At 30.8% G+C, this 27,624-nt stretch overlaps 1 protein-coding gene across 5 annotated transcripts; it reads left to right on the top strand.

Annotated features, from left to right (window-relative positions):
* The first annotated feature begins 3,722 nt into the window (after window positions 1–3,722).
* LOC106056548 (ankyrin repeat and SAM domain-containing protein 1A-like) lies at window positions 3,723–27,370 on the top strand. 5 transcript variants are annotated; one of them, XR_008777655.1, is made up of 22 exons: window positions 3,723–3,860; window positions 6,983–7,090; window positions 7,331–7,481; window positions 7,670–7,736; window positions 8,589–8,664; window positions 8,966–9,067; window positions 9,771–9,846; window positions 10,105–10,288; window positions 11,211–11,277; window positions 11,796–11,862; window positions 12,117–12,215; window positions 13,226–13,324; window positions 13,408–13,510; window positions 16,005–16,058; window positions 16,258–16,325; window positions 16,950–17,134; window positions 17,691–17,747; window positions 18,581–18,641; window positions 21,326–21,341; window positions 23,746–23,874; window positions 24,887–24,981; window positions 25,797–25,841. XR_008777655.1 is itself a non-coding variant. In XM_056027350.1 (22 exons), exons 2-22 carry the CDS (start codon window positions 7,031–7,033, stop codon window positions 27,203–27,205), a joined length of 1,977 nt encoding a protein of 658 aa, XP_055883325.1. In that variant the 5' UTR covers window positions 3,723–3,860; window positions 6,983–7,030; the 3' UTR covers window positions 27,206–27,370. The 5 variants fall into 5 exon arrangements, 3 of the variants coding, with proteins under 3 accessions (XP_055883325.1, XP_055883328.1, XP_055883327.1); XM_056027350.1 differs by lacking the exon at window positions 21,326–21,341 and adding an exon at window positions 27,105–27,370 and having other exon boundaries at window positions 25,797–25,872; XM_056027352.1 differs by lacking the exons at window positions 3,723–3,860; window positions 21,326–21,341 and adding exons at window positions 5,090–5,108; window positions 27,105–27,370 and having other exon boundaries at window positions 25,797–25,872.
* The last annotated feature ends 254 nt before the right edge of the window (window positions 27,371–27,624 follow it).

Raw genomic sequence — 27,624 nt, 5'->3', positions numbered from 1 at the left:
TTAGCTATTATAGTTAACTATTTCCTCACCTATTTACAAGTACAATATGCAAATCTTTTTCGGCCAATGTCCATTGGTGCTTTAAAATCGCCTTAAGTTCGGACCTATTCTCGTTTATCCGGAAACGTTTTGAGAATGAAATTTCCATACATGTCAACTTTGACCTTCAGCTATGCTTTATTTTATGAGGGAAAACGAAAGTGAATATGTGGGAAATGTAGAAAAATGGAGTCTTTGTAATACCATTTTATTAGTTCTGCAGTTACTTTTGAAATAAATAAGAATGGATAAAAATTACGGGGAGGTGTTCGCTTTATATGCCATTTCGCTGATGGGCCTTTCCTAGATCCAAATGAAGAGCGAGCATAAAAGAATTTAAGGGTCCAGGATTGCAGATGCCATATAGGCCTACAACAGTAATAGAAAGAGGGTGAAAATACGGCTCCTGGTGATTACACAGCTGTGCATCAAGGATTGGCCTCTTTAGTCACACAAGAAGTTGCAAAGGGACGTAAAATGCCAAAGGAATATTTTATTATATTATAATATAAATAGGTCTGTGGGTGATACTTGTTTTTTTTCTTCCGTGTAATCTTTTCACAAGAATTCGTACTTTATTTGTGTTCTAGGGTAAATTTTGGACCTATAGACTCTAGATAATGGACGGGGAAGGGGGTCGGGGTTTTAATTTTGTTTATTAAAAAAAATATATAAAGCAAACTACAATCGCCGAATTCCTCGAGGGGTTTTACAGTTATAACCCCCTATCTCCTTTTCCAAAATAAGAAAAAGCATTATAAAAGATATATACAATTACTATCAATTTCGTGAGCGTAGCCGCGGCCAAAGGGGGATTTAAAGGTTCCCCTCCACTCCAATAAACAAATAAAGCAAAACTATATTTATCATTTTCTACCACTCGCTGGGCTCCATTATTAAAGCGCAGTCAAAAGCAGATTTGTTTTTTGACTTAACAATTTTTTTTTTTAAATAGAAAAGTAGCAGGATAATACATGCACCGTATAGAGATAGGGCCTACCTCAGAATAGGCCTATGCAATATAGTCTTTCCACTAACTAAGAGCATATTCCACGGTACAAAAAAACAAAACCGTCCGAAATATATGAAGGGTCATTTATAGACACGGGTACACGCATACATGGGGGGGGGGGGGGGGGATAAAATCGACCCTACACCTCTCCCCGACGAAAAAAATCCATATATGCCAATCATGGGCGTAGCCAGGATTTTTTTCCAGGGGGGGGGGGTTGGGGGGGACTTTTTCCTCCCCCCCCCCCGCGAAAAAAAATTATATGTATTTATGTGTGTGTGTGTGTACATAATCTTTATTACATTCTGACCCTTCATTCTTTCGGAAGACGTTTATTGTGCCCTAGAATAGGTTCTTCCATGAGTTAGTGGAAAAATTGTAGATTCTCCCACATAACTAGCAAAGGGGTCTGGGGGAGCGCTAGGAGCTCTCCCAGCGCGGGCCAAAGCCCCGCCGCCAAGCACTATTTCTGATATTGAAAACCAACATAGGATTTCCTTGATTTAGACCCGATCTCTATAACTGACTCCTAAAATCTGTCTTAGCCATCTTTGTTGAGCTACATTTAGTGTTTTTTGATTTCGGTAGATGACTATATTCACTGCAGTTTATTAATGGAGCCCTAGGCTGCCACTGGTAAAAATGTGTAACCTTTCTTGAATACGCTCTTGGAATTAAGTGACTGTAGTTTGCTTTAGATTTTATATTGAAAAGAGAAGTTTTATCGTCAACATCTTCTGTTGGGGGTTTTCCACATCAAAATGCTCTGTAGGGGGATCTTAGATAACCATCTGGAGGGGTTTTAAACTTAAAAAAAAAAGCCATCTGTAGAAGAAGGGTTTAAACTCAAAACCCCCGATTGGCTTGGCTACGCTCAAATAATTTTAGTGTGTAATTTGCTTTTTTTTTATATTGAAGAAGTAGGCCCTATTTTGAGTGCGTAATTTGCTTTTTTTCTTACACTGAAGATGTATTTTTTTATCCTCAAACCCCCTTGGCGGGGGGTTTAAACTCAAAACCCCTTTGACTACGCTCACAGATTTTAGAGTGAGTAATTTTCTTTTATTTATATTGAAGAGGTACTTCGCTTCAAACTCCACTGGAGGGGAGTTTAAACTCAAAACCCCTTAGACTACACTCATAACAATTTTAGTGTATAATTTGCTTTGCTTTTATTATTAAAGAGGTATTTTTTACCTTCAAACCCCGCTGAAGTGGGGTTTTAAACTCAAAACTGAGCCAAAATCCATTTAGCTACGCTCATAACATTTTTAGTGCGTAATTACCTTTTTTTTATATTAAAGAGGGGGTTTATCGTAAATTTTAGACGGGGTTTTAAAATCTTCCTTAACTGTGCTCTTGGAATTAGGGGATTTTCGTTTGCATTTTTTGTTTGTTTTGTTCTATAGAAGAGGGGGAGTTAACTGCAAAAACCCCAGGTAGGGGGTTTAAAACTCAAAACCCCTGGTAGGGGGGTTTAAACTCAAAAACCCTAGTAGGGGTTTTTAAACTCGAACCCCTCTGGTGGGGGTTTTTAACTCGAACCCCCCTGGTAGGGGTTTTTAAACTCGAACCCCCTTGGTAGGGGTTTTTAAACTCGAACCCTCCTGGTAGGGGGTTTTAAACTCGAGCCCCCCCCCCCCCCTGGTAGGGGGGTTTTAAACTCAAAACCCCTTTGGTTGTGCTGGGGCAAGTGATGGTTTAGTATTAAAATCTCACCTAAAATAAACAAAATCAAAGCAAAAAATCAGTCACTAAATTCGGACTCCCCCCTCCCCCCCGGATTTCATTTCGGGGGGGGGGGGGGGGTGAACCACAAACCCCCCCTCCCCAGGCTACGCCCATGATGCCAATATATATTGTCTTAGATTTTGTTACTGTGCAGTGATCTAATCCAGTGAACGATTTGTCTGTGATCAATTTTTCAGTGAACGATTGGTCGAAATCGTGTGAACGATTTGTCGTGAACAATAACTGCATGTCTGTGAGCCATTTGCCGTTAAGCGATCTGTCGGGTGAACGAATTATCGAGTGAACGAATAGTCGTGGACGATTTGTTGTGGAACCCCTGCTTCCCCAGTGCTATTAGACTATTAGAGCATGAATGAGTTGCCTGAATCAGACAGAAAAAATAAAGATTTGCCACTGATAAACCCATGTAATTTATAAGATAAGGTTGACAGAAAAACAGAATCAGCTATGAGTGATTTAATGATTCATAGAAAATAACGAGTGTCAACAGAGGCTGCCAATATAGAGATTTTATAACAAAATCGTAATTAAATATAAGTAGATCTATGTATCCCTTTTCTAAATAGACTGTTAATTAGGCCACGGAGTCACCTTCTTTGTCTTATTGTTAAAGAAAACGTGACTCTAAAAATATTTTAGCCAAACTTTATTTTTACAGCTTTTAATTATATGTATTAGTAGGCTATTAGATTTGCATACAATTAGCTTTTTTTTTTCTAATGAAGTTTAATTATGGCATCTAATATTTGCTGAACAAACCAAGTGATGTAATTCTTTATATATACATATTTTTGAGTTGGGGAAGCTGCTGATAGATAAACACAAGCAAATTAAACACATTACAACAATTACATGTATTGTGGTTTATTTGCAAAATTAACTGTTATTTGGCAACTTTCACAAAAAAACAACAACACACACACTCACATACACTATACACGCACACACTCGGACGTAGTTTGAAAACAACCTCAACAGATCACAACGCAATAGAATAGTCAATGTTGAATCATGGTTGAATGTAAACAAAATGAGGAAGTTCATCTGTTAATCTTCGGTGTGTAGTTTAAAAAAAACAAACATAACAAGATTGCGAGACTTTGGGGTTGCTGAGTGACATGTGATGTAAACAAAGGGTAACATCAGAATTATTAGCCTAATTTAAATTAGGCTTGGCTTAGCCTTAGGCCTTAGGGCTAGAAGTAGAACTACTTCAACTAGTCTAGACTCTAGAGAGTAAGAAAGAGAGTACCGCTAGTCTACTGCGGACTACGGCGCTACGCCGGCTACGGCACTAGTCTTCTGTCTACACTCACACTGAGCTCATTGAGACTGAGTGACACTGTGAGTGTGACTGTAATAAATAATAATAAATTATTATTTAGTGTTACTGTTACTGACCAGGCTATCTACCCCTACTTAGCTATATTGGCCCTACTTATAGATTATAGGCTACTGGCAGTGCAGTATTCTGAGTATTACCCATAGCCCTAGTTAACTAGTAGTAGTACTATTACTAGTACACTAGTAGTAAGTAGATCTAGAATAATATCTCTAGATTGTCATCTAATCTAATTATGATTATAGATTAAATAAAAGTTGATTAAGAATTTGATTTAATTTGTCAATTAGTCTAGATTACTAAGATTACTCTAGACAGTCTGTGTCTTTTAGCTAGTTAGATCTAGAATGCATTTATTTTCTCTTTCCTTTAACAAAGAAATCTCAGCAAAGTTGAAAAATTTTAGAAGACCATCACCACCTGCCCCATCATAACTATGTCATTACAAAATGGGTGACTTCTGTCCAATAATGCAGGAACTGAATGGTACAAATACTTACTCTGTCAGACTGCATCAGCACTACTCATTGACTAGTGTAGTCACTTTTAAAATAAATGAACTTCTCTTTGTGTTATGTTGTTTATAATTGTAAAAAGAATCCTTATGATCACAACAAATTTCTAATAAGGATAAAAAAATCTAGATTTGGGGGCTGAATGACAATTAGTCAAGGGTTGCCTAAGAACATCTAAAATATGGATTTTGCCCTATTTCATTGAAATTTACATTTTTTGTTTTTAATTTTTATTCGAGGACAGTTAACTGAATTAGAATGATTTCAAACATTTTAATTATCGCAGTATAAATATTTTCAACAGTTTAAATTATTGTAAATTAATGCATAACGTAATGTTATGTCTTTGCAGAATCATAGATATTATATGAATGGTGACGTTCTGACATAAGTAAAAAATGGTTTCTTTTACAAATTATTATACGCAACCATTTTAAAGTTATTAAAGGTAATATTTTCATTATGGAATAGTTTATGAAAATGTATGCCAAACAAAACAACGGTTAGAAAAGAAAATATAATGACAATATTTTATGATATGGTTTTACTTCAATAGTTAAAACAGAAATTTAAACTCCCCAGTACATCATTTTTTTTACGAATTTCAATAAGCCAAATCTAAATAAAAAAAACAGCATGGTGCTTAAGTTATTTTTGTGACTATTTAATTAAACTTAATAAAAAAAAAAGAAGTAACCCTTGAGGGTTTATGGGCAGGACAATGGAGGATGATCATCCTAATAAACTACTAACATAGAGAAATAGGAAAAAACAACTAAAAAAAAGGAAAGAACTCTGATCCAACTTACTAACGAACTAGCCCTAAAACACCACCTACCCAATAACAGAGAAAAAATTACCAGATTTTCAAACATAACGCCCGGACTAAACTACAAACAAACAACCATTAAAACACATTTACTAAATAACACCTTAACAAAAGAATCCAATCCACTGGAGCTTAAAGTAGGTGTGCTCGAAACAAACAATTGAAAGCTATCCAAAAACAGCTATCCATATATATATACTGATGGATAAAAAAAGTCACCATCAATGCTGGTCTTGGTGCCTTTCTGGTCTTCCCTAAAAATAAACACTTTGAAATAAGTGCACCCTGTGGCGATTACTGCTCAAACTTTCAAGCCAAAATTGAGGCAATTACCATAGCACTACAGACAGTGGAAGACAAATTATATGAATCCCAATCCACTCTGCAAGCACTTAACAGCAGCACCTCAAACAGCCCAAGAGAGTTGAAAACACTAATTGTGATAATCCATCAGATGATATCAAAATTAAATATCAGTATCACACTACAGTGGATCCCTGGACACATTGGTATCATGGGAAATGAAAAGGCAGATAAGTTATCAAAGGCAGGTTCATCCATGGAACAACCAGATAGATCTGTTAACTACCTCACCCTAAGGTCAATGTTAGTCAACAATCACAAAGAGGAGTGGCTCAACCAATGGGCATTAGGAAACACAGGCAGAGCCATGTACAAAGAAATGATTATGCCTATCAAACTGGACAGTATTAACTTCCTCCCCTGCAAAGAACAATCTACAATTTTCCAAATAAGAACAGGACACACACCTCTATTAAATTACCATCTGAACAAAATAAACTCCACACAACTCCCCCTTTGCAGACAATGTGACCACTCTTATGAAGCCGTAAACCATATCCTCTTTGATTGCTCCTTCCTAACCCACCTTAGGCAGACCCTACTTCCACTACAGCCCAACATAACCAACACCCTTACGCATTGCTGCACAACTGAAGAAAACAGCACACTTTTTTCTATGGTGCACAGTCTGCAAAAGAGCTTGCAGCTCAGCAGCAATAAAGCTGGCTAGAAGAAGAATGGGCAGGAAATTGTGCCGATGTGTCAAAAAAACAAAATATAAAAAATATATTAAATTAAAAAGAATACTAATTTTTGTACAACAAAAAACTTAAGCTTAGAATTCTATTCATTACTTTACATAGCCATTTTCAGCTTTTTTTTCTCACTTGTACCACTCTATTGGTAATTATTTTCACTTATTTTAGCAATCCCTAACCAGTCAACTGATAACCCTGAAAAGAACAAAAATACTCCAAGTTGATAAACACAGCTTGTCAGTCATAATGTTTAAGCTTAAGAAATATTCTTACTTTAAAAAAATGTATATGTATAATTTTTGAAGGGATAATTTTAAAATGTTCATTAATAGGTCTAAATATAAATTGGTACCGGTATATGTTCAGAAGTGACTGAGTATTTTATAATTAGAATTATATTAAACATTTAAAAATGTTAATTTTTTTTAACAGCTTGATTTAAAAAAACAAACAACTTCTGAAAGTTTCTTCAAAAAGAAAATGGGTAAAGAAAGTGAACTATTGAAAGCTGTGAAACAAAAAGATTTGAGCAAGGTTCAGGTAATGTTGTCAGTTAGGTTGTTTGTATAATTTGTAATTTTGTAAAAATTTATTTTTTAATTTTAATCCTTTACATTATATGAGCTCCCTAGAATCTGTCTATTGTTGCCAGTTGTTCATAATTCAAAATACTTTGTATCTAAAATTATATATACTTTCATACATGTATGTGCCAAAAAAAAATTTTTTTTAAAGGTGCAGTTGTTTACTTAAGTGTAATAAAAAATATTTTTTGAACAGCAACTATTATCTAAAACAATTAAAAAAGAAAAGAAGAAACGCTGGCACCTAGTTTCAGAGACCCAGTACAAAGTGGAAGTCAGACATATAAATGTCAACTGCAGGGAACCAGAAACAGCATACACGCCTTTACTGTTAGCAGTGTTAAATGGTTAGTTTGCTTTTTAATAATTATAATTCCTGGTCTAAGATATTCTATTTTTTATCCAAGGTTTAGAAATTATTAATCTTTATTAATTTATGAACAAATGCGAACATATATGCATATTAAATATATTGTCATGCATTTTAAACTTGGATTGGTTTAAGGCTTTGTTTAACTTGTATTCTGCATTTTAGGTAGTAAAGATATAGCCAAGGAATTTATTCACCATAATGCAGATGTCAAGGCAAAAGATATTAGAGGGTAAGCTGTCATATATATCTTGAGTTTCTAGTTGGTTTACACTTACTAAAGAAATATTAAATGGGTGGTAAGTTTAAGAATAAAAGAAATCTATCGTTATATATATATATTGTAATTTTCAGTTGGAGGTGACTCACGTTTAATCTTTGGTCACAAGAAAGTTTATAAAAACTTGAATGAAAGTTTCCTAGTTGAGATGATCTTTTTGAAGATTAAAAACTTTGATTGATTTTTACTATAAAGATTTAGATTATGGATTGATACTTAATATGTCCTTTTGAAAGCTCCAAAATAAAACTGTACAGCTGCACTTAATATGTTTATATTCTTGTATGAATTTAAACAAGACTCTGGTCCCAAAACCCTCCTATAGAAGAAAAACTATATGGAGAACTGCCTGATCTGGAAACCACTGCGTGGTTCATCTCAGATATAGGATTGCTGATCTGAACCCTCTAACATGTAAAATGAGAACGAAGAAGAAGTATGAATTCAATCAAAGAGCTTTCTCAGCCTGTTCTTCTGGTACTGTAAAAGTTGGAAACTAATGTGAAAGACATTTTCTTTGTCTCAGGGAAGTCACAGGGTGCCATAGTTTAGGACTAAACCAAAGTACAGTTAGATTGGACTGTTCCTTGTCCTGCTTTCAGCTTGTACTGTCTTAAAAAAAACAAAACAACTATTACATTGTATTTTATTCATTTCTAGACTCAGCAGACTTTTTCTAAATATCCAGCACTCAATCTCTGCATTAGTATTAATAAAATCTATTATAAGTAATTTACCAATTAAACTAAAAACAATTTCAAAAACTATTGTTTAACTTTCAGTATATTTTTTGTTTCTTTTCAGAAATACAGCCCTACATCTGGCTGTTTTTCATAGCCAATTGGATATGATTGAGTTACTATTGTCCAATAATATTGAGGTATGTTATTTATTCTTAGTTTAAATTTTTCAATCATAATGTTAAGCTTATCTATACCATTAGGTTACAAAAAAAACAACACAGGCACACATAATGATGAGGGTTCAAATATTTAATCTTTTACGTTTTTTTCTTTTTTTTCTTTGAAAAGTAGTTATTTTAGTTTATAATTGTGATTAGTGTAGAAATCAAATTTAAAGTTATTTTTTTAGTCAACACCAAATATATTTCCTTCTTACAACCATGTGATATTTTCAAAATGGTTTAGAAAATTTTATATTGTATTTTATCCTTCACTTAGGTCAATGATGTCAATGATGATGGTAATACCGCTCTTCACATTGCTTGTCAGGGTCAGGGGACTGCAGACCTTGGAAGTGCCATAGTGAAAAAATTGATTGATGTAAGAGCTTTTAGATAGACATACCTTATTATGTTAGGGCTGCCTAATCTATTTTTGCTGACTTTTGAAAATTTCTGTGATGACTGAAGTACTTAAATTTCTTTTGAAATACCAACATCAAAAAAAATCTAACAATTAGTATAGTTAGAATTAAACTTATAATAAACTAAAATCCACACAAAAGCCAATAGCATGAGGCTTTCTAAAAAATCTGCTATTGGTCTGACATCATCCCTTGCTTATGTCATCATTCTTGAAACAATGTGCACCTTGCTGCATCATTTAAATGGAAATATATAGAAAGAATACTCCTATGTTATTTCAGTAACAAAAATTTACCAAAATAGCATTTACAACAGTTGCATGCAACCTTTGTTTGCTTGTAAAAAAAAAAATAACAGTGATGAAATTCCAAATGTAACAAGTGTAGACTTCATTCAAATTCTAGCTCAAAACCAGCAGTTTGTGATCCTGTCATATATACCTTACAGGCTTCTTTTCTGTTTCACTCAGTTCACTAAGCTGTGACTTATTTTTAGTTTACTGGTCACTATTAGTTGAATTCTAGTCTAATAATACTTATAAAACATATTCCAATAATATAACTACTTGAACTAATGAAAGCAGCTTTACTTTTGTATTGTAACAAATAATAGTAAAGATGTTGATCCACATACATTTTTTTTTTTAAATTTTATTTAAGTCTGGAGCAGATGTCTGGATCAAAAATAAATTTCGACTGACTGCATTAGATTTAGCTGCCAGTTGTAACAAAATAGGTAGACTTCATTTTTTAAAAAATATTATAATTGCATATTGTAGTAGTTTTTACTCTCTCTTTCTCTCTCTCTCTCTCTGTCTCTCTCTCTATTTATATATCTGTAATGTAATGTAATACTTCTAAAAAGTTGATACTTTTATAATTTATTGCTTTTTTTTTTTTAAAGTGTAAACCTTGAGATATTTGCACCTCACATTGTGATATTGTAGAAAACTAATCACCTTTTGTTAGTTTAATATTTCTTATGAATTTTCAGAAGTGGTGAAGTTACTTCTCCAACACTGCCCACAGCTGAGGAAGAACAAAAGTGCCATAGTTGAAGCTGCAGTCAGAGGTCATAAAAATGTTGTAGAAGTCTTGCTTGAATATGGAGCCAACTGTAATTGTTTAGATGACAACAGTGGATCTAGTGCATTACATGAAGCTGTCAGATTTATCAGGTTATTCAGTTTAATTATACTAACTTTGTTTTCTAATTTGTATTAAATTGATCACATTACTTTGAATCACAGTTCTTGGAGTAGCTAGTATGTTAAGCTGAAACTATTCTTTTATTGCAAGTGTTTTTTTTTTAAACTTGATTCTCATTCAAGTAAGCAACAAATGATTTTCTGATTGTGTATTATTGAATATATTTAGTCATAAATAGACTCCTCAGAGTAAATAGATGGAGTGAAAATGGGATTGATCTAGATCAGTGCTTCCCAAACTGTGTTCCTCGGAACGCTAGGGCTGAATAGGTTTTTCACAAACTACTGGAATAATTAACCTCTCTAAAAAATAGGTAAAGTGTTCTTCTAAATATTCAGAATGTAAGAATTGTTCCGTTAAGGAAAAAGTTTGTGAAACACTGGTCTAGATTGTTGTAGATATTTCTAAACCTACTAACTATTTGCGTTGAGATAATATATGAATATATGAGATATGTTTGTTTGTTTTTTTCAAAAGATATATTAAACATTGAAAATTTAGTAGTCAGTCATTTCAGTAAATAGATTTTAAAAAATTACATTTACTTGTTGTGTTAGGAAAATGACTCTTGGATCTTTTCTTGGCTTATTAATGTTCAAGTTATCATTTTTCACTGAGCTTGAATATTTAAAAAAAAATGCAACACATTCTTTTAAGATACATTAATTTGCGTATTGTAGCATGCTTCTTAATGTGGTAAGATTTATGAGTTGAAATGACTTGTTATTTAGCCTTTTAAAGAATACATTGTGCAATGAAAGTCTTGTTGTTTTTTTTCCCCAATACAAATGTCAACACTTTATCTTTATACTATAACTTTTAACATGAGCATTTTTTGTTTTTTGTTATTTCTTTCTTCTTTTAAAAACATCAAATTGTTTCTATGTTAAGGCCAGAAGTTGTGCAATTATTGCTGCTATTTCAAGCAAACCCTGATCTACAAAATTTAAAAAAAGAAGTAAGTTTTATTTGTGTAATTTGTAATTGAAAAAAAGCGTTTTAAGATTTAAAGCCACAAAACAATAAATTAGACATTTTTTCCCACAGCATTATTTTTTTTTATAGAATCAAGGCATAAAAATATTTTTAGTACTTAGCATTTTTAAGATGATTAAAATTAAGATTTGAACTCTTCAGTTTGTGAATTATAAAATAATTTTTGATTAACTGATATATGGCTTATAAAATCAATGTTTTCAAGCAGTGGTTCTCTCAACCATTCTGTGTTGATCTTAGACAAGGGTATTATACAGAAAGCAACTAATACTGCTAGAACGCTTTCACCATCATCATGAACGTACGATGGCAAGACCAGACCACAAATAGCCATGTTCTTGCGAATGCTAGTATAGACAGTATAAAGCTGTGTTTTCCCAAAGTGGGGTATGCATACGTGATATACTGTACTTCTCATTAATCTTTGACCTGGAAGTAAAGCCTTATTATTATGTTTCTTTTATTTTTTCTATAACACAGACACCTAGAACGATTGCCAGTGACTTGCCTTCTACACAATCTGACAATATTTTAAAATTGCTTGAAGGTTGGTTATCTATATAATTAGCTTAACTTTGGAAAAAAAAAACACCTTTAAATCAGAACTTTGATGCTCTTTTCAAATTACATTTTTGGGAAATATTTTTTTTACTACTTTGTTGGAACATGTGGAGTAAGACATGATTGACTTTCCTATTTTATTTGATATTGAAACTATGTTAAAACATTTTGTTAAAGAACTTTTATTCCTTTTGTATCTTAAGAATTACTGTTTGTATATTTTTTTGTTCTTGCTTTCAGAACAACACAAGTTGTCACCAAGGGTTCCCAAAATGTTTAGCAACACAGACATGTTAGAATTTTCAGAAATAAATAGCACTGTGATGATTGCCACTAAGAGTAGGACACATTTTGATACTTTTCAATTTTGATTTTCATGGTGGACCAAGTGCAATTAATTTTTTTTTTTGTGTGTGACTTAATTGGTGAACTAAGTGAATTCAATCTTTAATTATTGTCTCTTTCTGGGTGGACTAAATGCATTCAATCTTTAATTATTGTCTCTTTCTGGGTGGACTAAATGCATTCAATCTTTAATTATTGTCTCTTTCTGGGTGGACTAAATGCATTCAATCTTTAATTATTGTCTCTTTCTGGGTGGACTAAATGCATTCAATCTTTAATTATTGTCTCTTTCTGGGTGGACTAAGTGCATTCAATCTTTAATTATTGTCTCTTTCTGGGTGGACTAAGTGCATTCAATCTTTAATTATTGTCTCTTTCTGGGTGGACTAAGTGCATTCAATCTTTAATTATTGTCTCTTTCTGGGTGGACTAAGTGCATTCAATCTTGAATTATTGTCTCTTTCTGGGTGGACTAAGTGCATTCAGTTTTTATTACTATTGTTTCTTTGTGGGTGGACAAAATACATTTAATTTTGATTGTTATTGTTTAATTATTGTCTCTTTCTGGGTGGACTAAGTGCATTCAATCTTTAATTATTGTCTCTTTCTGGGTGGACTAAGTGCATTCAATCTTGAATTATTGTCTCTTTCTGGGTGGACTAAGTGCATTCAGTTTTTATTACTATTGTTTCTTTGTGGGTGGACAAAATACATTTAATTTTGATTGTTATTGTTTCTTCCTGGGTTAACCAAGTGGGGCTACATACACTGTCTGACCTAATAATGTTATTCTTAAGATATTTTTCCTGCTCATCGAATTTGTGGCTTAAATAACATTATTATTGATTCACCATTAGGTCCACAGCGTCATTGTAAATTGTATTATCCAGTTGTATTTTAGCCCATATCATGTTGTACATTCTTTTTGTTTTTAATTTTACTAGTTGTAAATTATTCATGTGAGTTTGTTTGTATTCTAGTTGATACATCTCTTTATTTTACAGACTATCCAGAACTGCCAAATGATATAAGTTGGACAAAAAATGAGCCTATGTATTGTAGTTCTTGCACAGAAAGAAACCCAAATACCCAAATTCTTGATGGTAAGTTACATGATTAGTTACTTATTAGGAATCATTTACGAATGATTTAGCTTAAAACTGATTTGTATTTTGCTCTTAATTAGGTAATTTATCAACATTCTGGGTCATCCCTGTCCTCCATGATGCTTGGACCATACTTGATCTTCATTCAGAGCATATCATTTCTGGCATTACCATATTTGGATGGTAAGTCTGACTATATAGTAGACTATACAGTAATAGTAGAGTATATATTTCAGTCTAAAACTTTGATGCCTTTACTGTGGATGTTTTCAGGTCAGGAATCTAAAAATAACTATGTTGGAATTTATTTACATGCTTTTCTGGTAACTACTAGGGAAGCAATACAGAATTATAAAAACTTAATAGTATAAATATTTTTTTAGCTTATTTTAGACTACTTACTCAAAAACACACACACACACTTAATAATAAAAATATAATGGTTTTAGAAATAGGAATTTTAATCCAAACAGAGTCTATTACAAATACTCTAGTCTTTAATATTGAAACAATGACCTGAACATGTCTTGTTTTTTAATGTCTAGACAAGTTTACAATTAAAGTTTTAAAAATTACACTGTCAAATAAAAAAAAATGATGCTTTTGTTGTCAAAAGATTGACTTTATTGTAACACACCAGAGATTATATTTTTAATCAATGCATACGATACCATCATAACAGTTTAAATATGTAGAAGTAAAACATTGAAACTTTAGAATTGCATTGAAACATTCAAACTTTATAATACCAGTAAAACATTTTAACTTAATAAAAGCAGTAATCTAGTTCTATTTTACTAGACTAGATCTAAAAGTGTACATTTTCTATGTAAATTCTAGTAGATCTAGATTTTATTTCTAGATTTATTAGAAATCTACTCAACCAATCAGTTTGATTGAATTTGCTTATATTGAGCCTTTTAAACGTTATGATAGAAGTGAAAAATTTAAACTTTATAATGCGGTAAATCATTTAAACTTTATAATAGCAGTAAACCATTCAAACTTTATAAAAGCAGTAAACCATTCAAACTTTATAAAAGTAGTAAACCATTCAAACTTTATAATAGCAGTAAACCATTCAAACTTTATAAAAGTAGTAAACCATTCAAACTTTATAATAGCAGTAAACCATTCAAACTTTATAAAAGTAGTAAACCATTCAAACTTTATAATAGCAGTAAACCATTCAAACTTTATAAAAGTAGTAAACCATTCAAACTTTATAATAGCAGTAAACCATTCAAACTTTATAAAAGTAGTAAACCATTCAAACTTTATAAAAGTAGTAAACCATTCAAACTTTATAAAAGCAGTAAACCATTCAAACTTTATAAAAGCAGTAAACCATTCAAACTTTATAATAGCAGTAAACCATTCAAACTTTATAAAAGTAGTAAACCATTCAAACTTTATAAAAGTAGTAAACCATTCAAACTTTATAAAAGCAGTAAACCATTCAAACTTTATAAAAGCAGTAAACCATTCAAACTTTATAAAAGTAGTAAACCATTCAAACTTTATAAAAGCAGTAAACCATTCAAACTTTATAAAAGCAGTAAACCATTCAAACTTTATAAAAGTAGTAAACCATTCAAACTTTATAAAAGCAGTAAACCATTCAAACTTTATAAAAGTAGTAAACCATTCAAACTTTATAAAAGTAGTAAACCATTCAAACTTTATAATAGCAGTAAACCATTCAAACTTTATAAAAGTAGTAAACCATTCAAACTTTATAAAAGTAGTAAACCATTCAAACTTTATAAAAGCAGTAAACCATTCAAACTTTATAAAAGTAGTAAACCATTCAAACTTTATAAAAGCAGTAAACCATTCAAACTTTATAAAAGCAGTAAACCATTCAAACTTTATAAAAGTAGTAAACCATTCAAACTTTATAAAAGTAGTAAACCATTCAAACTTTATAAAAGCAGTAAACCATTCAAACTTTATAAAAGTAGTAAACCATTCAAACTTTATAAAAGCAGTAAACCATTCAAACTTTATAAAAGTAGTAAACCATTCAAACTTTATAAAAGTAGTAAACCATTCAAACTTTATAAAAGCAGTAAACCATTCAAACTTTATAAAAGCAGTAAACCATTCAAACTTTATAAAAGTAGTAAACCATTCAAACTTTATAAAAGCAGTAAACCATTCAAACTTTATAAAAGTAGTAAACCATTCAAACTTTATAAAAGCAGTAAACCATTCAAATTTTATAAAAGCAGTAAACCATTCAAACTTTATAAAAGTAGTAAACCATTCAAACTTTATAAAAGTAGTAAACCATTCAAACTTTATAATAGCAGTAAACCATTCAAACTTTATAAAAGTAGTCAACCACTCAAACTTTATAAAAGCAGTAAAACATTCAAATTTTATAAAAGTAGTCAACCACTCAAACTTTATAAAAGCAGTAAAACATTCAAATTTTATAAAAGCAGTAAACCATTCAAACTTTATAAAAGTAGTCAACCACTCAAACTTTATAAAAGCAGTAAAACATTCAAATTTTATGAAAGCAGTAACATATTAAAACTTTATAATAGTTTTAAAACATTTAAACTTTATAATAGCAGTAAAACATTTAAACTTTATAATAGCAGTGAAACATTTAAACTTTGTATTATATAAATTCAAACTATAAATAGTATTAAATTCTTTTTTCTAGGAAAAGTCCTCAGATGATAAAAACATTTTATTTGCAATGTTCTTCTTCAATAAAGTAAGTAGTCTCTTAACATTTTAATATGAGAGTTTTTGCTATTTAACATTCATTATTTAAAACTATAATACATAGCTAATTCCTAACAGATTTTTTTTTTTTTACATAACTTTTCTACTGTAATTCTTTTTTTTTAGCTAAGGAGAAAATTTTTATAATTATTTGAACATTTTCATATTTTAATCTAAACCTTTTAAAGTGGACCATGGAAAAATGTGACAACACAGACCTGTGAGTGTCTAGGTAGCACTGATCCCAAAGCACCAGGTAGTTTTGACATGTTCTATAGACATTTAGAATTATTGTTTATGTTGTAGTAGAAATGTTCCTATCCAGACCTAGAAGCTCGTGGAGTAGCTGTTTCTGTGTTTAGTGAGCGCTGAGATCAATTTCCCTATTTTTTTCCTTTCAGAATGTCTGGTTGCCATGTAAGCTGGAATAAGCCCAGTTAAAAAAGTCTTTCCGAATTCTAAAAAACAAACTTTACATCCTTATTCTAACTTAAGCCCTTGGTTGGGCTTTCATTGCTGTACTGCTCAAACAGTTAAGGCTGTTTATGAGAGTGATGTGTGGTCAGCTTGCTAGCTTTTTTTTTTTTACTTCCTCAGAGACTTTTATCCAGGCCTGTATTAATATTAGCTTTCGCTTCAGGACTTAGCACATGGCTATCAGATCTTTATCTTTCTGAACTCATTATGCATTGTAGATTTTGAAAGCAAAACCATTAGCTGAAGATTAAAGTAAAATATTATTTTGCATGTTTTATATGCAGTTACAATTTTTCATTTTGAAATATGCAACTTTACATATAAAAACTATTTATACTTTGATAAATTTATATTTGTGCTTATTTAAATCTGTTCGCATTCTGTAAATAATTTCTCTCACCAGCATTCCCACAAACATTTAGTAACTTCACATTCCGTAGTCAGTACATTCGGCTTTACATCGTAGACAATCATGCTGGAAGCTATATTTGTTTTCAAGGCATTCAGTTCCATGGGGCAGACTGTCAAGTCATTAATGCATTGACACAGTGTGGTTTACAAACAGAAGTTGAAAGTTTTATCTCTAAGGTATTTACTCAGACAAGAATAGCTAAGCTATACATTATAAAGTTTATTGTACTAGTATACAAGTTTTGGTTCTGACTGGAATTAGACACATTTTTTTTTCGTATCAAAGTTTGTTGGACTGTAAGCTATAAAAAGCTATAAAGATTCAATGTTGTTTTAAAGGGAGTATATATCAGTAAGTTGTCTTAACTTTCAGTGAATGCACCCATTGCTTTAAGAGAACAGAAAAACACAAAATATATCATTGTCAAAATAATTGTTGGTCTTATCAACATTGAAACCTTGAAAGATTATGGGAGGTAAGGCAGAGATTGGGGAGACCAATTGGGACTTTAGAATTAGCATCAATGATTAATATACTAGCCCTAATTGGTGAGTAAATGTTAGAATGACCTATAATGCATTGAAATAGTGCATATAAAAGCCCTAAATTGTAATATTATAAGTTTTTGAAATCTAATGTCAGCACTGCAGTTACAGGGTTTTTAAATTGAAGTTTTTTTCTTTCAGTTTTAGTGACAAAATAACAAAATTGTCTTATGTTGTTGTTTTCCAGGGCATCAATACATGGAAGAAATTTCTAAATTTGTCACTACAACAGGTTGATGAGTTGGTAAGAATTTTACATTTTTTAAAATTTATTCCTTTCTATTTCTTCAATCACTCACTGCAGGAAGTTTTGTAATCTTTTAGTTTTATGGCAATTTTTTTTCAATTACTAAAATCTATAACATTTTGATTGTAAACTGTGCCAGAATTGATAGTCATCTTAAAAAAAATTCAAATGAAATGTATAAATTGTTAATTATTTATACTGTGGTGCTTATCTTCTTGGTAGTGATGTTATTTACATTCTGCTTTTTTTTATTTTCGTTTGAAATTGTGAGATTAAAAGTAGCTGCATTAGGTTCCCAAATCAAAATGTGGTAAAACCTGGGTAGTTTCTCACTTTTTCTGAAAAGAAATATTTTGTTCTTTTACTTTTGGCATCTAGTAGTTAATAATGCAGATCAAGATTATAAAAGTGTTTAACAGATCATCACAACAATCAATTTTGACTTATTTCAACAGATCTCAGATTTCTTTTCTCTACATTAGGATACAAAGTTTCTTATTATCTACACCAGGACAATTAAGAATTTGATTTTTTCTATGTCAGGACAAAAGACTTTTTTTTATTTTCAACAGGACACAATACTTTATATTTTCACCAGGACACAAGACTTTATATTTCATCAGAACACAAGACTTTCTTTTATCTAAATCAGCATCAAATCTGAAATTTCCTCCTATTGATCCAAGTACTTTACCAGTCACCTACCACTAACAAATCATCTACATTAGTGAAGCATATATGCATGACCAAAAATGTAATTTCTGTTCAATCTTGAATACATCAGTTCTGATTATTTGTATAGTAATGCATAACTCATTTGTATTCATTAGGTATTAGATTCTGAGAGCAAGTCTAAACTGTGGGAACTTATTTACATTGAAAGAAATAAAAGTAAGTCAACATTTTGTGATTTTGTAATGTACCTAATCATCCTAATGTAATAGAGGAATTCTTAGTCTTTTATGACCATTGTGTAATATTTTGTATCCATTTTATTTTAACCTTTTTCTCTTATATAAACAAATTAACTAATTTTGGCTTTGTGAAGCTTTTTTTTTATTGGGAATATATGACTGCAGATTTTTAATGCTAATTTTTCTTTTACTAATTCAACCAAATTATGCAAAGTTAGGGGGAGAAAGAAATTAACAGGAAGTGATAGCTATATACTTTTGAAGAAATAGTTGTAAAAATAATGTATATAAACAATAGAGATATAAGTTGTTAATAATTAGGTAAGAATTCAAATCATGTTCAAATATATCAAAATGGTTACATTATGAAACTTTCACTTAACATTTAAAAAGAAATTTTTTCTTGATTATAAAAAAGAACTCATCTATTAGTTTTGTAAATATAAAAATAGAATAGAACAGCTGTAACATTATTTCAAAATAGAATGGTGTGACTATCATGATTTTCCCTTGGTAGCCTACATATATATATATATATATGCAGATGTATAGCTTTTAGTATAGTTTAATAACTTGGATGTAAAATGCTAGTCGACATAAAGTAACAAATACAAATATATCTCATTCATTTTTGCTTTACATATATAATGCACTTCTAAATACAAGTCTACAGTTGTTTTGACACATACAAAATATTTGATCTCCTTATGTTACTTTTGGGAACGTTGACTTTTTTACTTACCATACCTTATCCTATTGCTTCTTCATTGCTGTTTATCATCCTAGGCATAGAAACCTTGACTTGCTTTGTGGACTGAGTGCAACCAAAGTTCACCAATCAATCCCATCAGAAACCTTTTTCATTTACTGTGTCTGCCTTAGTTGTGTAACAAAATCTGTAGCTCATTGTTGGGTCAGCATGAAATACTGCACTTTTCTTTCCTTGTCCCCCTGATTTTTGTATCAAGACAGGCCTGTTCATTCTTTCAGGTTTTTTATTCAGCTTTCCTTCTAGTGATTCTACATTCCCTATTCTTTGGGAGGTGTGTGTGTGTGTGTGGGTTTGTTGTGTGGCAGAGTGGTAAAGCACTTGGCTTCCTAACTGAGGGATCTTGGGTTTGAATCTGGAATTTCTGTTTTTCTTAGGATGCTCTGAGTCTACCCAATGGGTACCTGACATTAGATGGCTAAGTAAAGGCTGTTAGTCAGAGCATTAGATGGCTAAGTAAAGGCGGTTAGTTATTGTGTTGGTCACATGACAACCTTGTCAACTTTCAGCTAAAGAAACAGAGGACCTTTACATTATCTGCCATATGGATCATAAGGGGTACTTTACTTTACTCAGAGTACCCTGAAGGGTCATTGTGGTAAAGGACTAATGGTATGTCAGAACCTTGCAAAAGTATCAGTTTGTAATTCTTCGCAGTATTGAAAAGTTTTGTTGTTTTTTTTGCTTCCATCATCACATGGCAATGTGCAACATACACTTTAAACAAGTTACTTAAAAAAAAGAATTGAGTAACACCTTTCCTTCTTGAAGATTTTTCTTGCAAAGCTAGAATCTACTTGGCATCTATGGTTGTATGGTACACTGTGTTTAACTATTTTACTAATAAATATCTTATCTATCCAATGCATATTTCTCAATTAGTTCTACTTGCTAGAGGAATTTTGAAAACAAAAAACTTTAACTTCAATGCTGACAAAACTAAATATTAATATAAAATTAAATAGTAATATATTATTAAAATAAAGACATTTATGTAGCCCTTAATTATAAATTAGTATCAGTGCACTGTGCAAGTTAATTTGTACGATTTACAAACTTATCAGTGAATAGAGCATTTAGTGTTTTGTAATGTTATTTTTATCATCCACCTTTTTTTTTTTTAAATTATTTCTTTTGATAGTAAAAGGCTATTTTTTTAAAACTCTGAGTTGCCCTGAACTCTTCAAAAGTGTATTTAGTTCTTTAAATGCTAAGGTTGATATTCTTTACTATGTGCCAGAGAAGAATTAAGAATTTAGTCTGTATTCATTAACTTACATTTTTATTTTATAGTGTCTAAAACATTTTTATGTTGGTTAGCCTCTAATAGAAGAAAATGAGGGGTAAAGAAAAAAAAAAATTGAAAAAAAAAGAGTTCATTTGACATTTGTAATGTATATAAAGGTATAAGAATACATAATATTAGTTAATGACCATAATCTCAGAAAATTTAAATTGAATTGATTTAGTTAAAAAAAATTTGATCTGTTTAACATAACTGTTTCTTTACACTTTGGGAATAATCTTCAAGATTTTATCTGTTAGATAAAAAAAAAATAGACTAAAATTAATGGTAAATAAAATCATCTATAATTGAATTATACTTTGAAAATGAAATCAAACCTTGTTTCTGTATCAATTTATCTTCTACATATTATAAAAATATTTTGTTTCTCTTTTTAAATGTCATTTATTAAAATGAAACCAATGAAAGTTACTTAACCTTGTGGTCAATGCACACAATTAGAATGATAAAAACAATGCTTGAATTAAAGGAATGTTTGTTATAATTTTAAAAAGAAATACAGAAAGCCCTTTACTGCATAAAACAACATTATATATTCACTTGTATCTCGTTCTCTGTAATGTGATTTTCAAAATTTTTTTTCAAGCTTCCATGAACAATAGGTAGGTATTTTTTTTTTAAACTTCAGCACAAAAACTTTCCCAGATTTAATTCATTGTATGCTCTTCTTTTTGTGCCTAAACGTTTGTAACACAACAGAAACCTATACCACACAATTTAGTTTAGACAGATATACCAACATATTTAAGAAAACAACTTTACCCAATTCGATATTTCTAGTTGAATTTAATTCACCATTAAATATGTTCAGATATAAATTAATATCACAAATTTATATGTGGGTAGCTAAATGTTTTATGGTCTTCTCAATCATGAATAAAATTGCTTTTGGTGGACTACAAAAAGGCTTTTAGCGTTCTAAAAACTGCCTTTAGCTTTTCTTTTTTTTTTTTTTTTTTTATGCTGTTCTATCAATGTGTAGAGCATGAAAATGCAGAGATTGTTCATAAATTTTGAATATTGCATTATTCAAATTAATTGTTCATTGCATTGGTGATGGTTTCTCTTTAATTTATGAGCAAGCTGATACTGTTGATATGCATTTTAAACAATTAATTGCAACTTGTGCTCCATTTATTCAAATGTTGGCAAATAATTAGGCTGCAAGTATTTGTACAGTAATATTAATTGTGGGAAATAATTATATTGACTGGAATCTATTTATGACTTTAAGCATTAATTTGAAAATATAATCATATTTATTGGATAGTTTTAACAAATTTATGGAATGATTTAATAAAAAAAGATTATAGAGAAAGTGATGAGATTAAATACATTTTAAAATTCAATTTACTTTAAATTAAGGAAATCTTAAACATGAACTCTAATAAGAAAGACCAAAAAAAAAAAAAAGAACCTTGAATAACATTATTACTTTTTTTTTAATTTAATGTTTCAACATTAACATTTTTTAGCAGAAACAATATTGTTGTTTTTTTAAGCTGTTTTTAAACAATTTAATTTGATTCACTCTGTTTCAGTAAAAAAAATATTGTTTTCAATCTTTTTTGTTACTGCATTCTCTTGACAAGATGCATTGTGGTTTTAACATTTTATACAAACACTAATATTTCTGTATTTAGTCTTGTTCAACTTCCATCACTCCTTTACTCTCTGTTTGTATATCTCATTGCTTCTCTGTTTATGTATATCATTGCTTCTCTGTTTGTGTATATCATCATTACTTCTCTGTTCATGAATGTCATCATCACTTCTCTTTTTGTGTATATCATCATTACGTCTGTGTTTGCGTATATCATCATTACTTCTCTTTTTGTGTATATCATCATTACTTCTCTGTTCATGAATGTCATCATCACTTCTCTTTTTGTGTATATCATCATTACTTCTCTGTTCATGAATGTCATCATCACTTCTCTTTTTGTGTATATCATCATTACATCTCTGTTTGCGAATATCATCATTACTTCTCTTTTCATGTATATCAACATTGCTTTTCTGTTCATGTATATCATCTTTATTTCTCTGTTCATGTATATCATCATTACTTCTCTGTTTGTTCTTATCATCATTACTTCTCTGTTCATGTATATCATTACTTCTCTATTTGTGTATATGTGTATATCATCATTACTTTTCTGTTTGTGTATATCATCATTACTTCTCTTTTTATGTATATCATCATTACTTCTGTGTTTGTTTGTGTATATCATCATTACTTCTTTGTTTGTTTGTGTATATCATCATTACTTCTCTGTTTGTGTATATCATCATTACTTCTCTGTTTTGTTTGTGTATATCATCATTACTTCTCTGTTCATGTATATCATCATTACTTCTCTGTTCATGTATATCCTCATTACTTCTCTGTGATGCACCCATCCTCCCTTCTAAAACCATCCCCTTTCATTTAGCACTTTCTTTAACCTGTCCATGACTCCAGAAGGAAACCTTTGAGAACAGGTGGGGGGGAAAATCTTTTGATGTAGAGACTCTTCCATAATAACATTTGTAACTATGCATGACTGAGCTAAAAAGTTGAAGTGATTCTGGAAGAAGTATTTATTACAACTTAAGCTTGTCTTCCTCCTTTCTCTGCCACAACTATGCTGCACCTTTTTTTTCTATTATAACGTTTTAAAATGTTCAGAATGTAATTTTTGTTGAACTTAATGATGGTCTCTTTGTTTTTTTTTTTTTTTTATAGAACTTGTTTCTAATGTAAAGATAATTAGTATGCCTTGAATGATAATTATTTTAGTGCACATTATTTCTTTTTTTTTTCTGACATCCCATCACATTGTCTCTCTTAGGTAACATATGCAAACTATATTCAGTATGTTAACTCTTTCTCTCCTAACTGACCATACCAGCGTTGATTCCAACAGAATGTGGTAAATAATTGCAGAGAGAAAGAGTTATGATATTTTTAGAATAGAGTATCTCTTGAATATTTTGTATAAGGAAACCTTGCTTTCTTCTTAGTGTACCCAATGAAAACACTTTCTTGGTTAGAACCACCCCTTACAGTCACATCAGCTGGAGAGACTTTGCCAGATTTCAGTGTACAGTCAGAGCCTGGGGTTTCTGAAATGGTTCAAGTTTATATTCCAAGTAAGTAGTTTGATTTTTTGTTTAGAAATATCATTTTTAAAAACATCCAATACATGTTGAGATTTTACTAAGTACAAAGAAAATATGAAAGAGACTTTTGCATGACTAATTGATATTGGGGGGAACCATGTCAATGAGCTGGTCTGATCCTTTGTTTGCCAAACTGAGTTTTAATTTTACTTTTGTATACATATATTTTATTTTACCAATCATTTACAATAATTGAGATATTCTTCTATTTATTTTACACTTTTTTGGGTAGATCTATTATTTTGATCCAAATCCATGTCTTCTTATGGGGCATGTTGGCTGAGGCTGAGTGGTAAAGCACTTGGCTTCCTAACTGTGTGGTCTAAAGTACAATATCTGGTGAACACTTGTTTTTTTTTTTACTTTGAGATTCTTAAGATCTCTAATAGTCTACCTAACTCTAATGAGTACCTGACATATCTTGAGGATTTAAAAGCAGTTTTTTCTTTGTGCTGGCCACATGACACCCTTGTTAACCTCAGGCCATAGAAACAGATGAGCTTCACATCTTCTGCCCTCTTAAATCACTAGGTCTGAATGGAGTACCCTTTACTAACATACTTACTCATGTCTTTAACTCAAGTGATAATTATGAAGTTATGTATTGCTAACATTATAATAATATAGGCAAAAAAATGATTTACAGCAAGCTCTTAATTTTCCCAATTTAACCCTAAAAAAAACTGGTGAATTTAGCAAACTATATATTTTTTCTTCTAATAATGTCTATCTAGACTTGTTAAAAAAAAAAAAGATGGGAAAGTAGACTACCCCCTTAACTCAGTGACACTATGTATATTATATTGATAACATTATAATAATGTACTGTAGAAAAGTGAAAAGTAGATGAACATATTAGTACAATGATAATTTATTTTCAATACCTTTTTTTTTCCCTACTGCACAATTTTCAGCTTTAAATGTTAGATTTAAATAGAATTTTTTTTTTCTTTACCTTAAACACAACATGCCTACCTTTCAGATGCAACTGTTCTTGGTGACACTTGTAAGAGACTGGAGTCCAATTCAGAGTGTAAACCTTCAGTGGCCACATTTCATAATATTTCTATTACATCTTTTAAATCATTTTTTATGTTGTCTAATTGTGTTCTTTTATCTATGCAAAATGATACACTGGAGATGTCAGAAAGTTATACGTCTGCTAGAAATAGTTAAAAAAAATCAAATAATTGTGTAATTTGTTACATTAATATATGACCCCCAATCAATGTTTTGATTAAAATTTAGAAAAAAAATCTTTTAAGCAAATTTATAACGAACTGAAACTTTTTCTTGTCATTTTGAACTAAATTTGTGATGAACTGAAAGATTGGATCAGGTAAAAAAAAAAAAACCTTAATGAAATGATAAATTGATAGGAAAAATAGTTCATGTATAATGAATTGATAGATTGGAAGGGGTCAGATAATTAGTTCTAAATCTATATATAATGAATTGATAGATTGGAAGGGGTCAAAAAATTAGTTCTGCATCTATAATGAATTGATAGATTGGAAGGGGTCAAAAAATTAGTTCTGCATCTATAAAGAATTGATAGATTGGAAGGGGTCAGAAAATTAATTCTACATCTATAAAGAATTGATAAATTGAAAAATATTGAAAAATACTATTTCTTGCAATGGTCTTAACTCAGTTCTAAGAGTTTTTCTTTGAGGCTTCAGTAATTTCATTTGCAACATTAGAGATCAATGAATACACTGTTTGGACTAGGAGCTTATTGTATTAAGACAAGTTTTACAAATTCAATTTTTTTAGGCAACTTGGTTTTAATTTTGATTTTGATAAAAAATAGGTTATTCAAGATTGTGCAAGCATCTTTTATAATCTCCCCTATTTAGCTTCGTTGTATCTTTTTTTTTCTTCTATCTTTAGAAGGTGAATATCATTTGACAGTCAAAGGAGAAACATCTGGAGTCACGTTAGTCTCATCACAACCAATTCTAGTTCGTAAGTAAAACTGTTTTGTTACAAGGTTTCTTTATATAGCACAGTGTCTATGCTCCTATAGTAGAGCTATAATCACATCCTTTATGTGAACATCTGGGAGGGGAAAGGGATATCTGGGAGGTTCCTGTGCTACCTTTAGGCGCTCAGCAAACTCAGCTCAAGTCAAAAACTCAATTAAAATATTCCTAGTCTACGTCAGGATTTTAACTTGAGTCCCCCTCAGTTTAGTAGCCAAGCGGTTCCAGCTTTTCAGCGCCCCCCCCCCCCCCCATATATATATATATATATATATATATATATATATATATATATATATATATATATATATACTAGACATATTTTACCCTTGATTTGCGTATCACTGTTGATATAGTCACTGAGAGTGTTTTGTAAACAATTAAACAAAATAATTTTTAGTACACGATTCATGAATGAATATAGGCCTATCTCAACACGGCTTCGCAGCTTTCATAAACCAATGTATTAAAATGCTTTAGAAAACAAAATTTGAATGTTAGTTTGATCAAAATATGAAATGAATGGACTAAAATTAGTATGTTCATGTGTTAAAGTATAAAACTATCTGTGCGAAGAGAAGTTATATCATCTTAGAGTTGAATTACAGTTTTAGACCTAGGAATGGAAAGATGTGTAACATTACGGTATTGTCTAATGAAAGAATGTTCGTCAGGAAATCTGTAGTCACAGATATAAGGAACTAATTTATGTAAAAAATGCTTTTGAAACACAAATTTGAAGGTTAGTTTTATTATATAATGAAATCAATGGACCTTCATTTGTATTTTCATGTGTCAAAGTAAAAAACTATCTGCGCAAAGTGTATTTCTTAAATTATATCTAGATCTAAATCCTTTCGATCCTTTCTCCTGTCAACATTGTAAACAAAGCCTAGATCCATAAATACTATAGCTTTAATAGTCGGACAACTTTTTTTTTTTTGAGGGTCTTACGTTTGTTTTAGGGCTACAATACATACACTACGGTGGTCTAAGTTAGTACCCAAGGACCATTCCTGCCAAGTTTTATCAAGATTGATTAAACGGTTTTGATTTCTGTTCGTCACATACATACATACATACGCCTTACATTCTACTTTATAGTATAGATATATATTTGGTCAAAACATTTCATTCATGAATTTAACTCTTATTTTAACATACTTTGTATTAAGAGGGGAATTTTATTAAATATTTTTATATATTCATTTATAGGTCCGTCTCTGAGATCAGAAATGGAATTGACATCTGCATTTCTAGAGATCCATCAAATTTTAAATGAGGTGCAAGCCACACTGCCATCACAAAAACCTTGACCTTATTAAAAAGTGTAAATAATTAAAAAGTGTAAATAGTTTATGACTATGAATGCAGTCATGATGCACCTAACATTGATAGTTAATGACCATGGATGCAGACATAATGCACACCTTTGTATTGTTTTAGTTCCTAGTTCAGGGAATTGATTTTGATCTGTTTGAATGTAAAGCAGTAACCTACTCCACTGTACATCTTGCATCCACTAGCTTGATCTAAGTAAACAAATAGATGAAAATAGATAAGGGCTTAAGATGATGCTGATGAATCTGATTTTTAAAAAAATGTGTAAATATATTTATTGATTCTCCTTTGTTCTCTTTTTTTTTTTTAAATAGTAGAGGGAAACTATTTGACATGTTGTTTTGTTTTAGTAATAAGTTTTAATTGCTAGGAATAAAACTAAGTAAATGAAATG

Source organism: Biomphalaria glabrata, chromosome 4, assembly GCF_947242115.1.
Source record: "Biomphalaria glabrata chromosome 4, xgBioGlab47.1, whole genome shotgun sequence".
NCBI lineage: Eukaryota > Metazoa > Mollusca > Gastropoda > Planorbidae > Biomphalaria > Biomphalaria glabrata.
The sequence above is the reverse complement of the archived record's forward strand: the minus strand, read 5'-3'. Positions and strand labels throughout refer to the sequence as shown.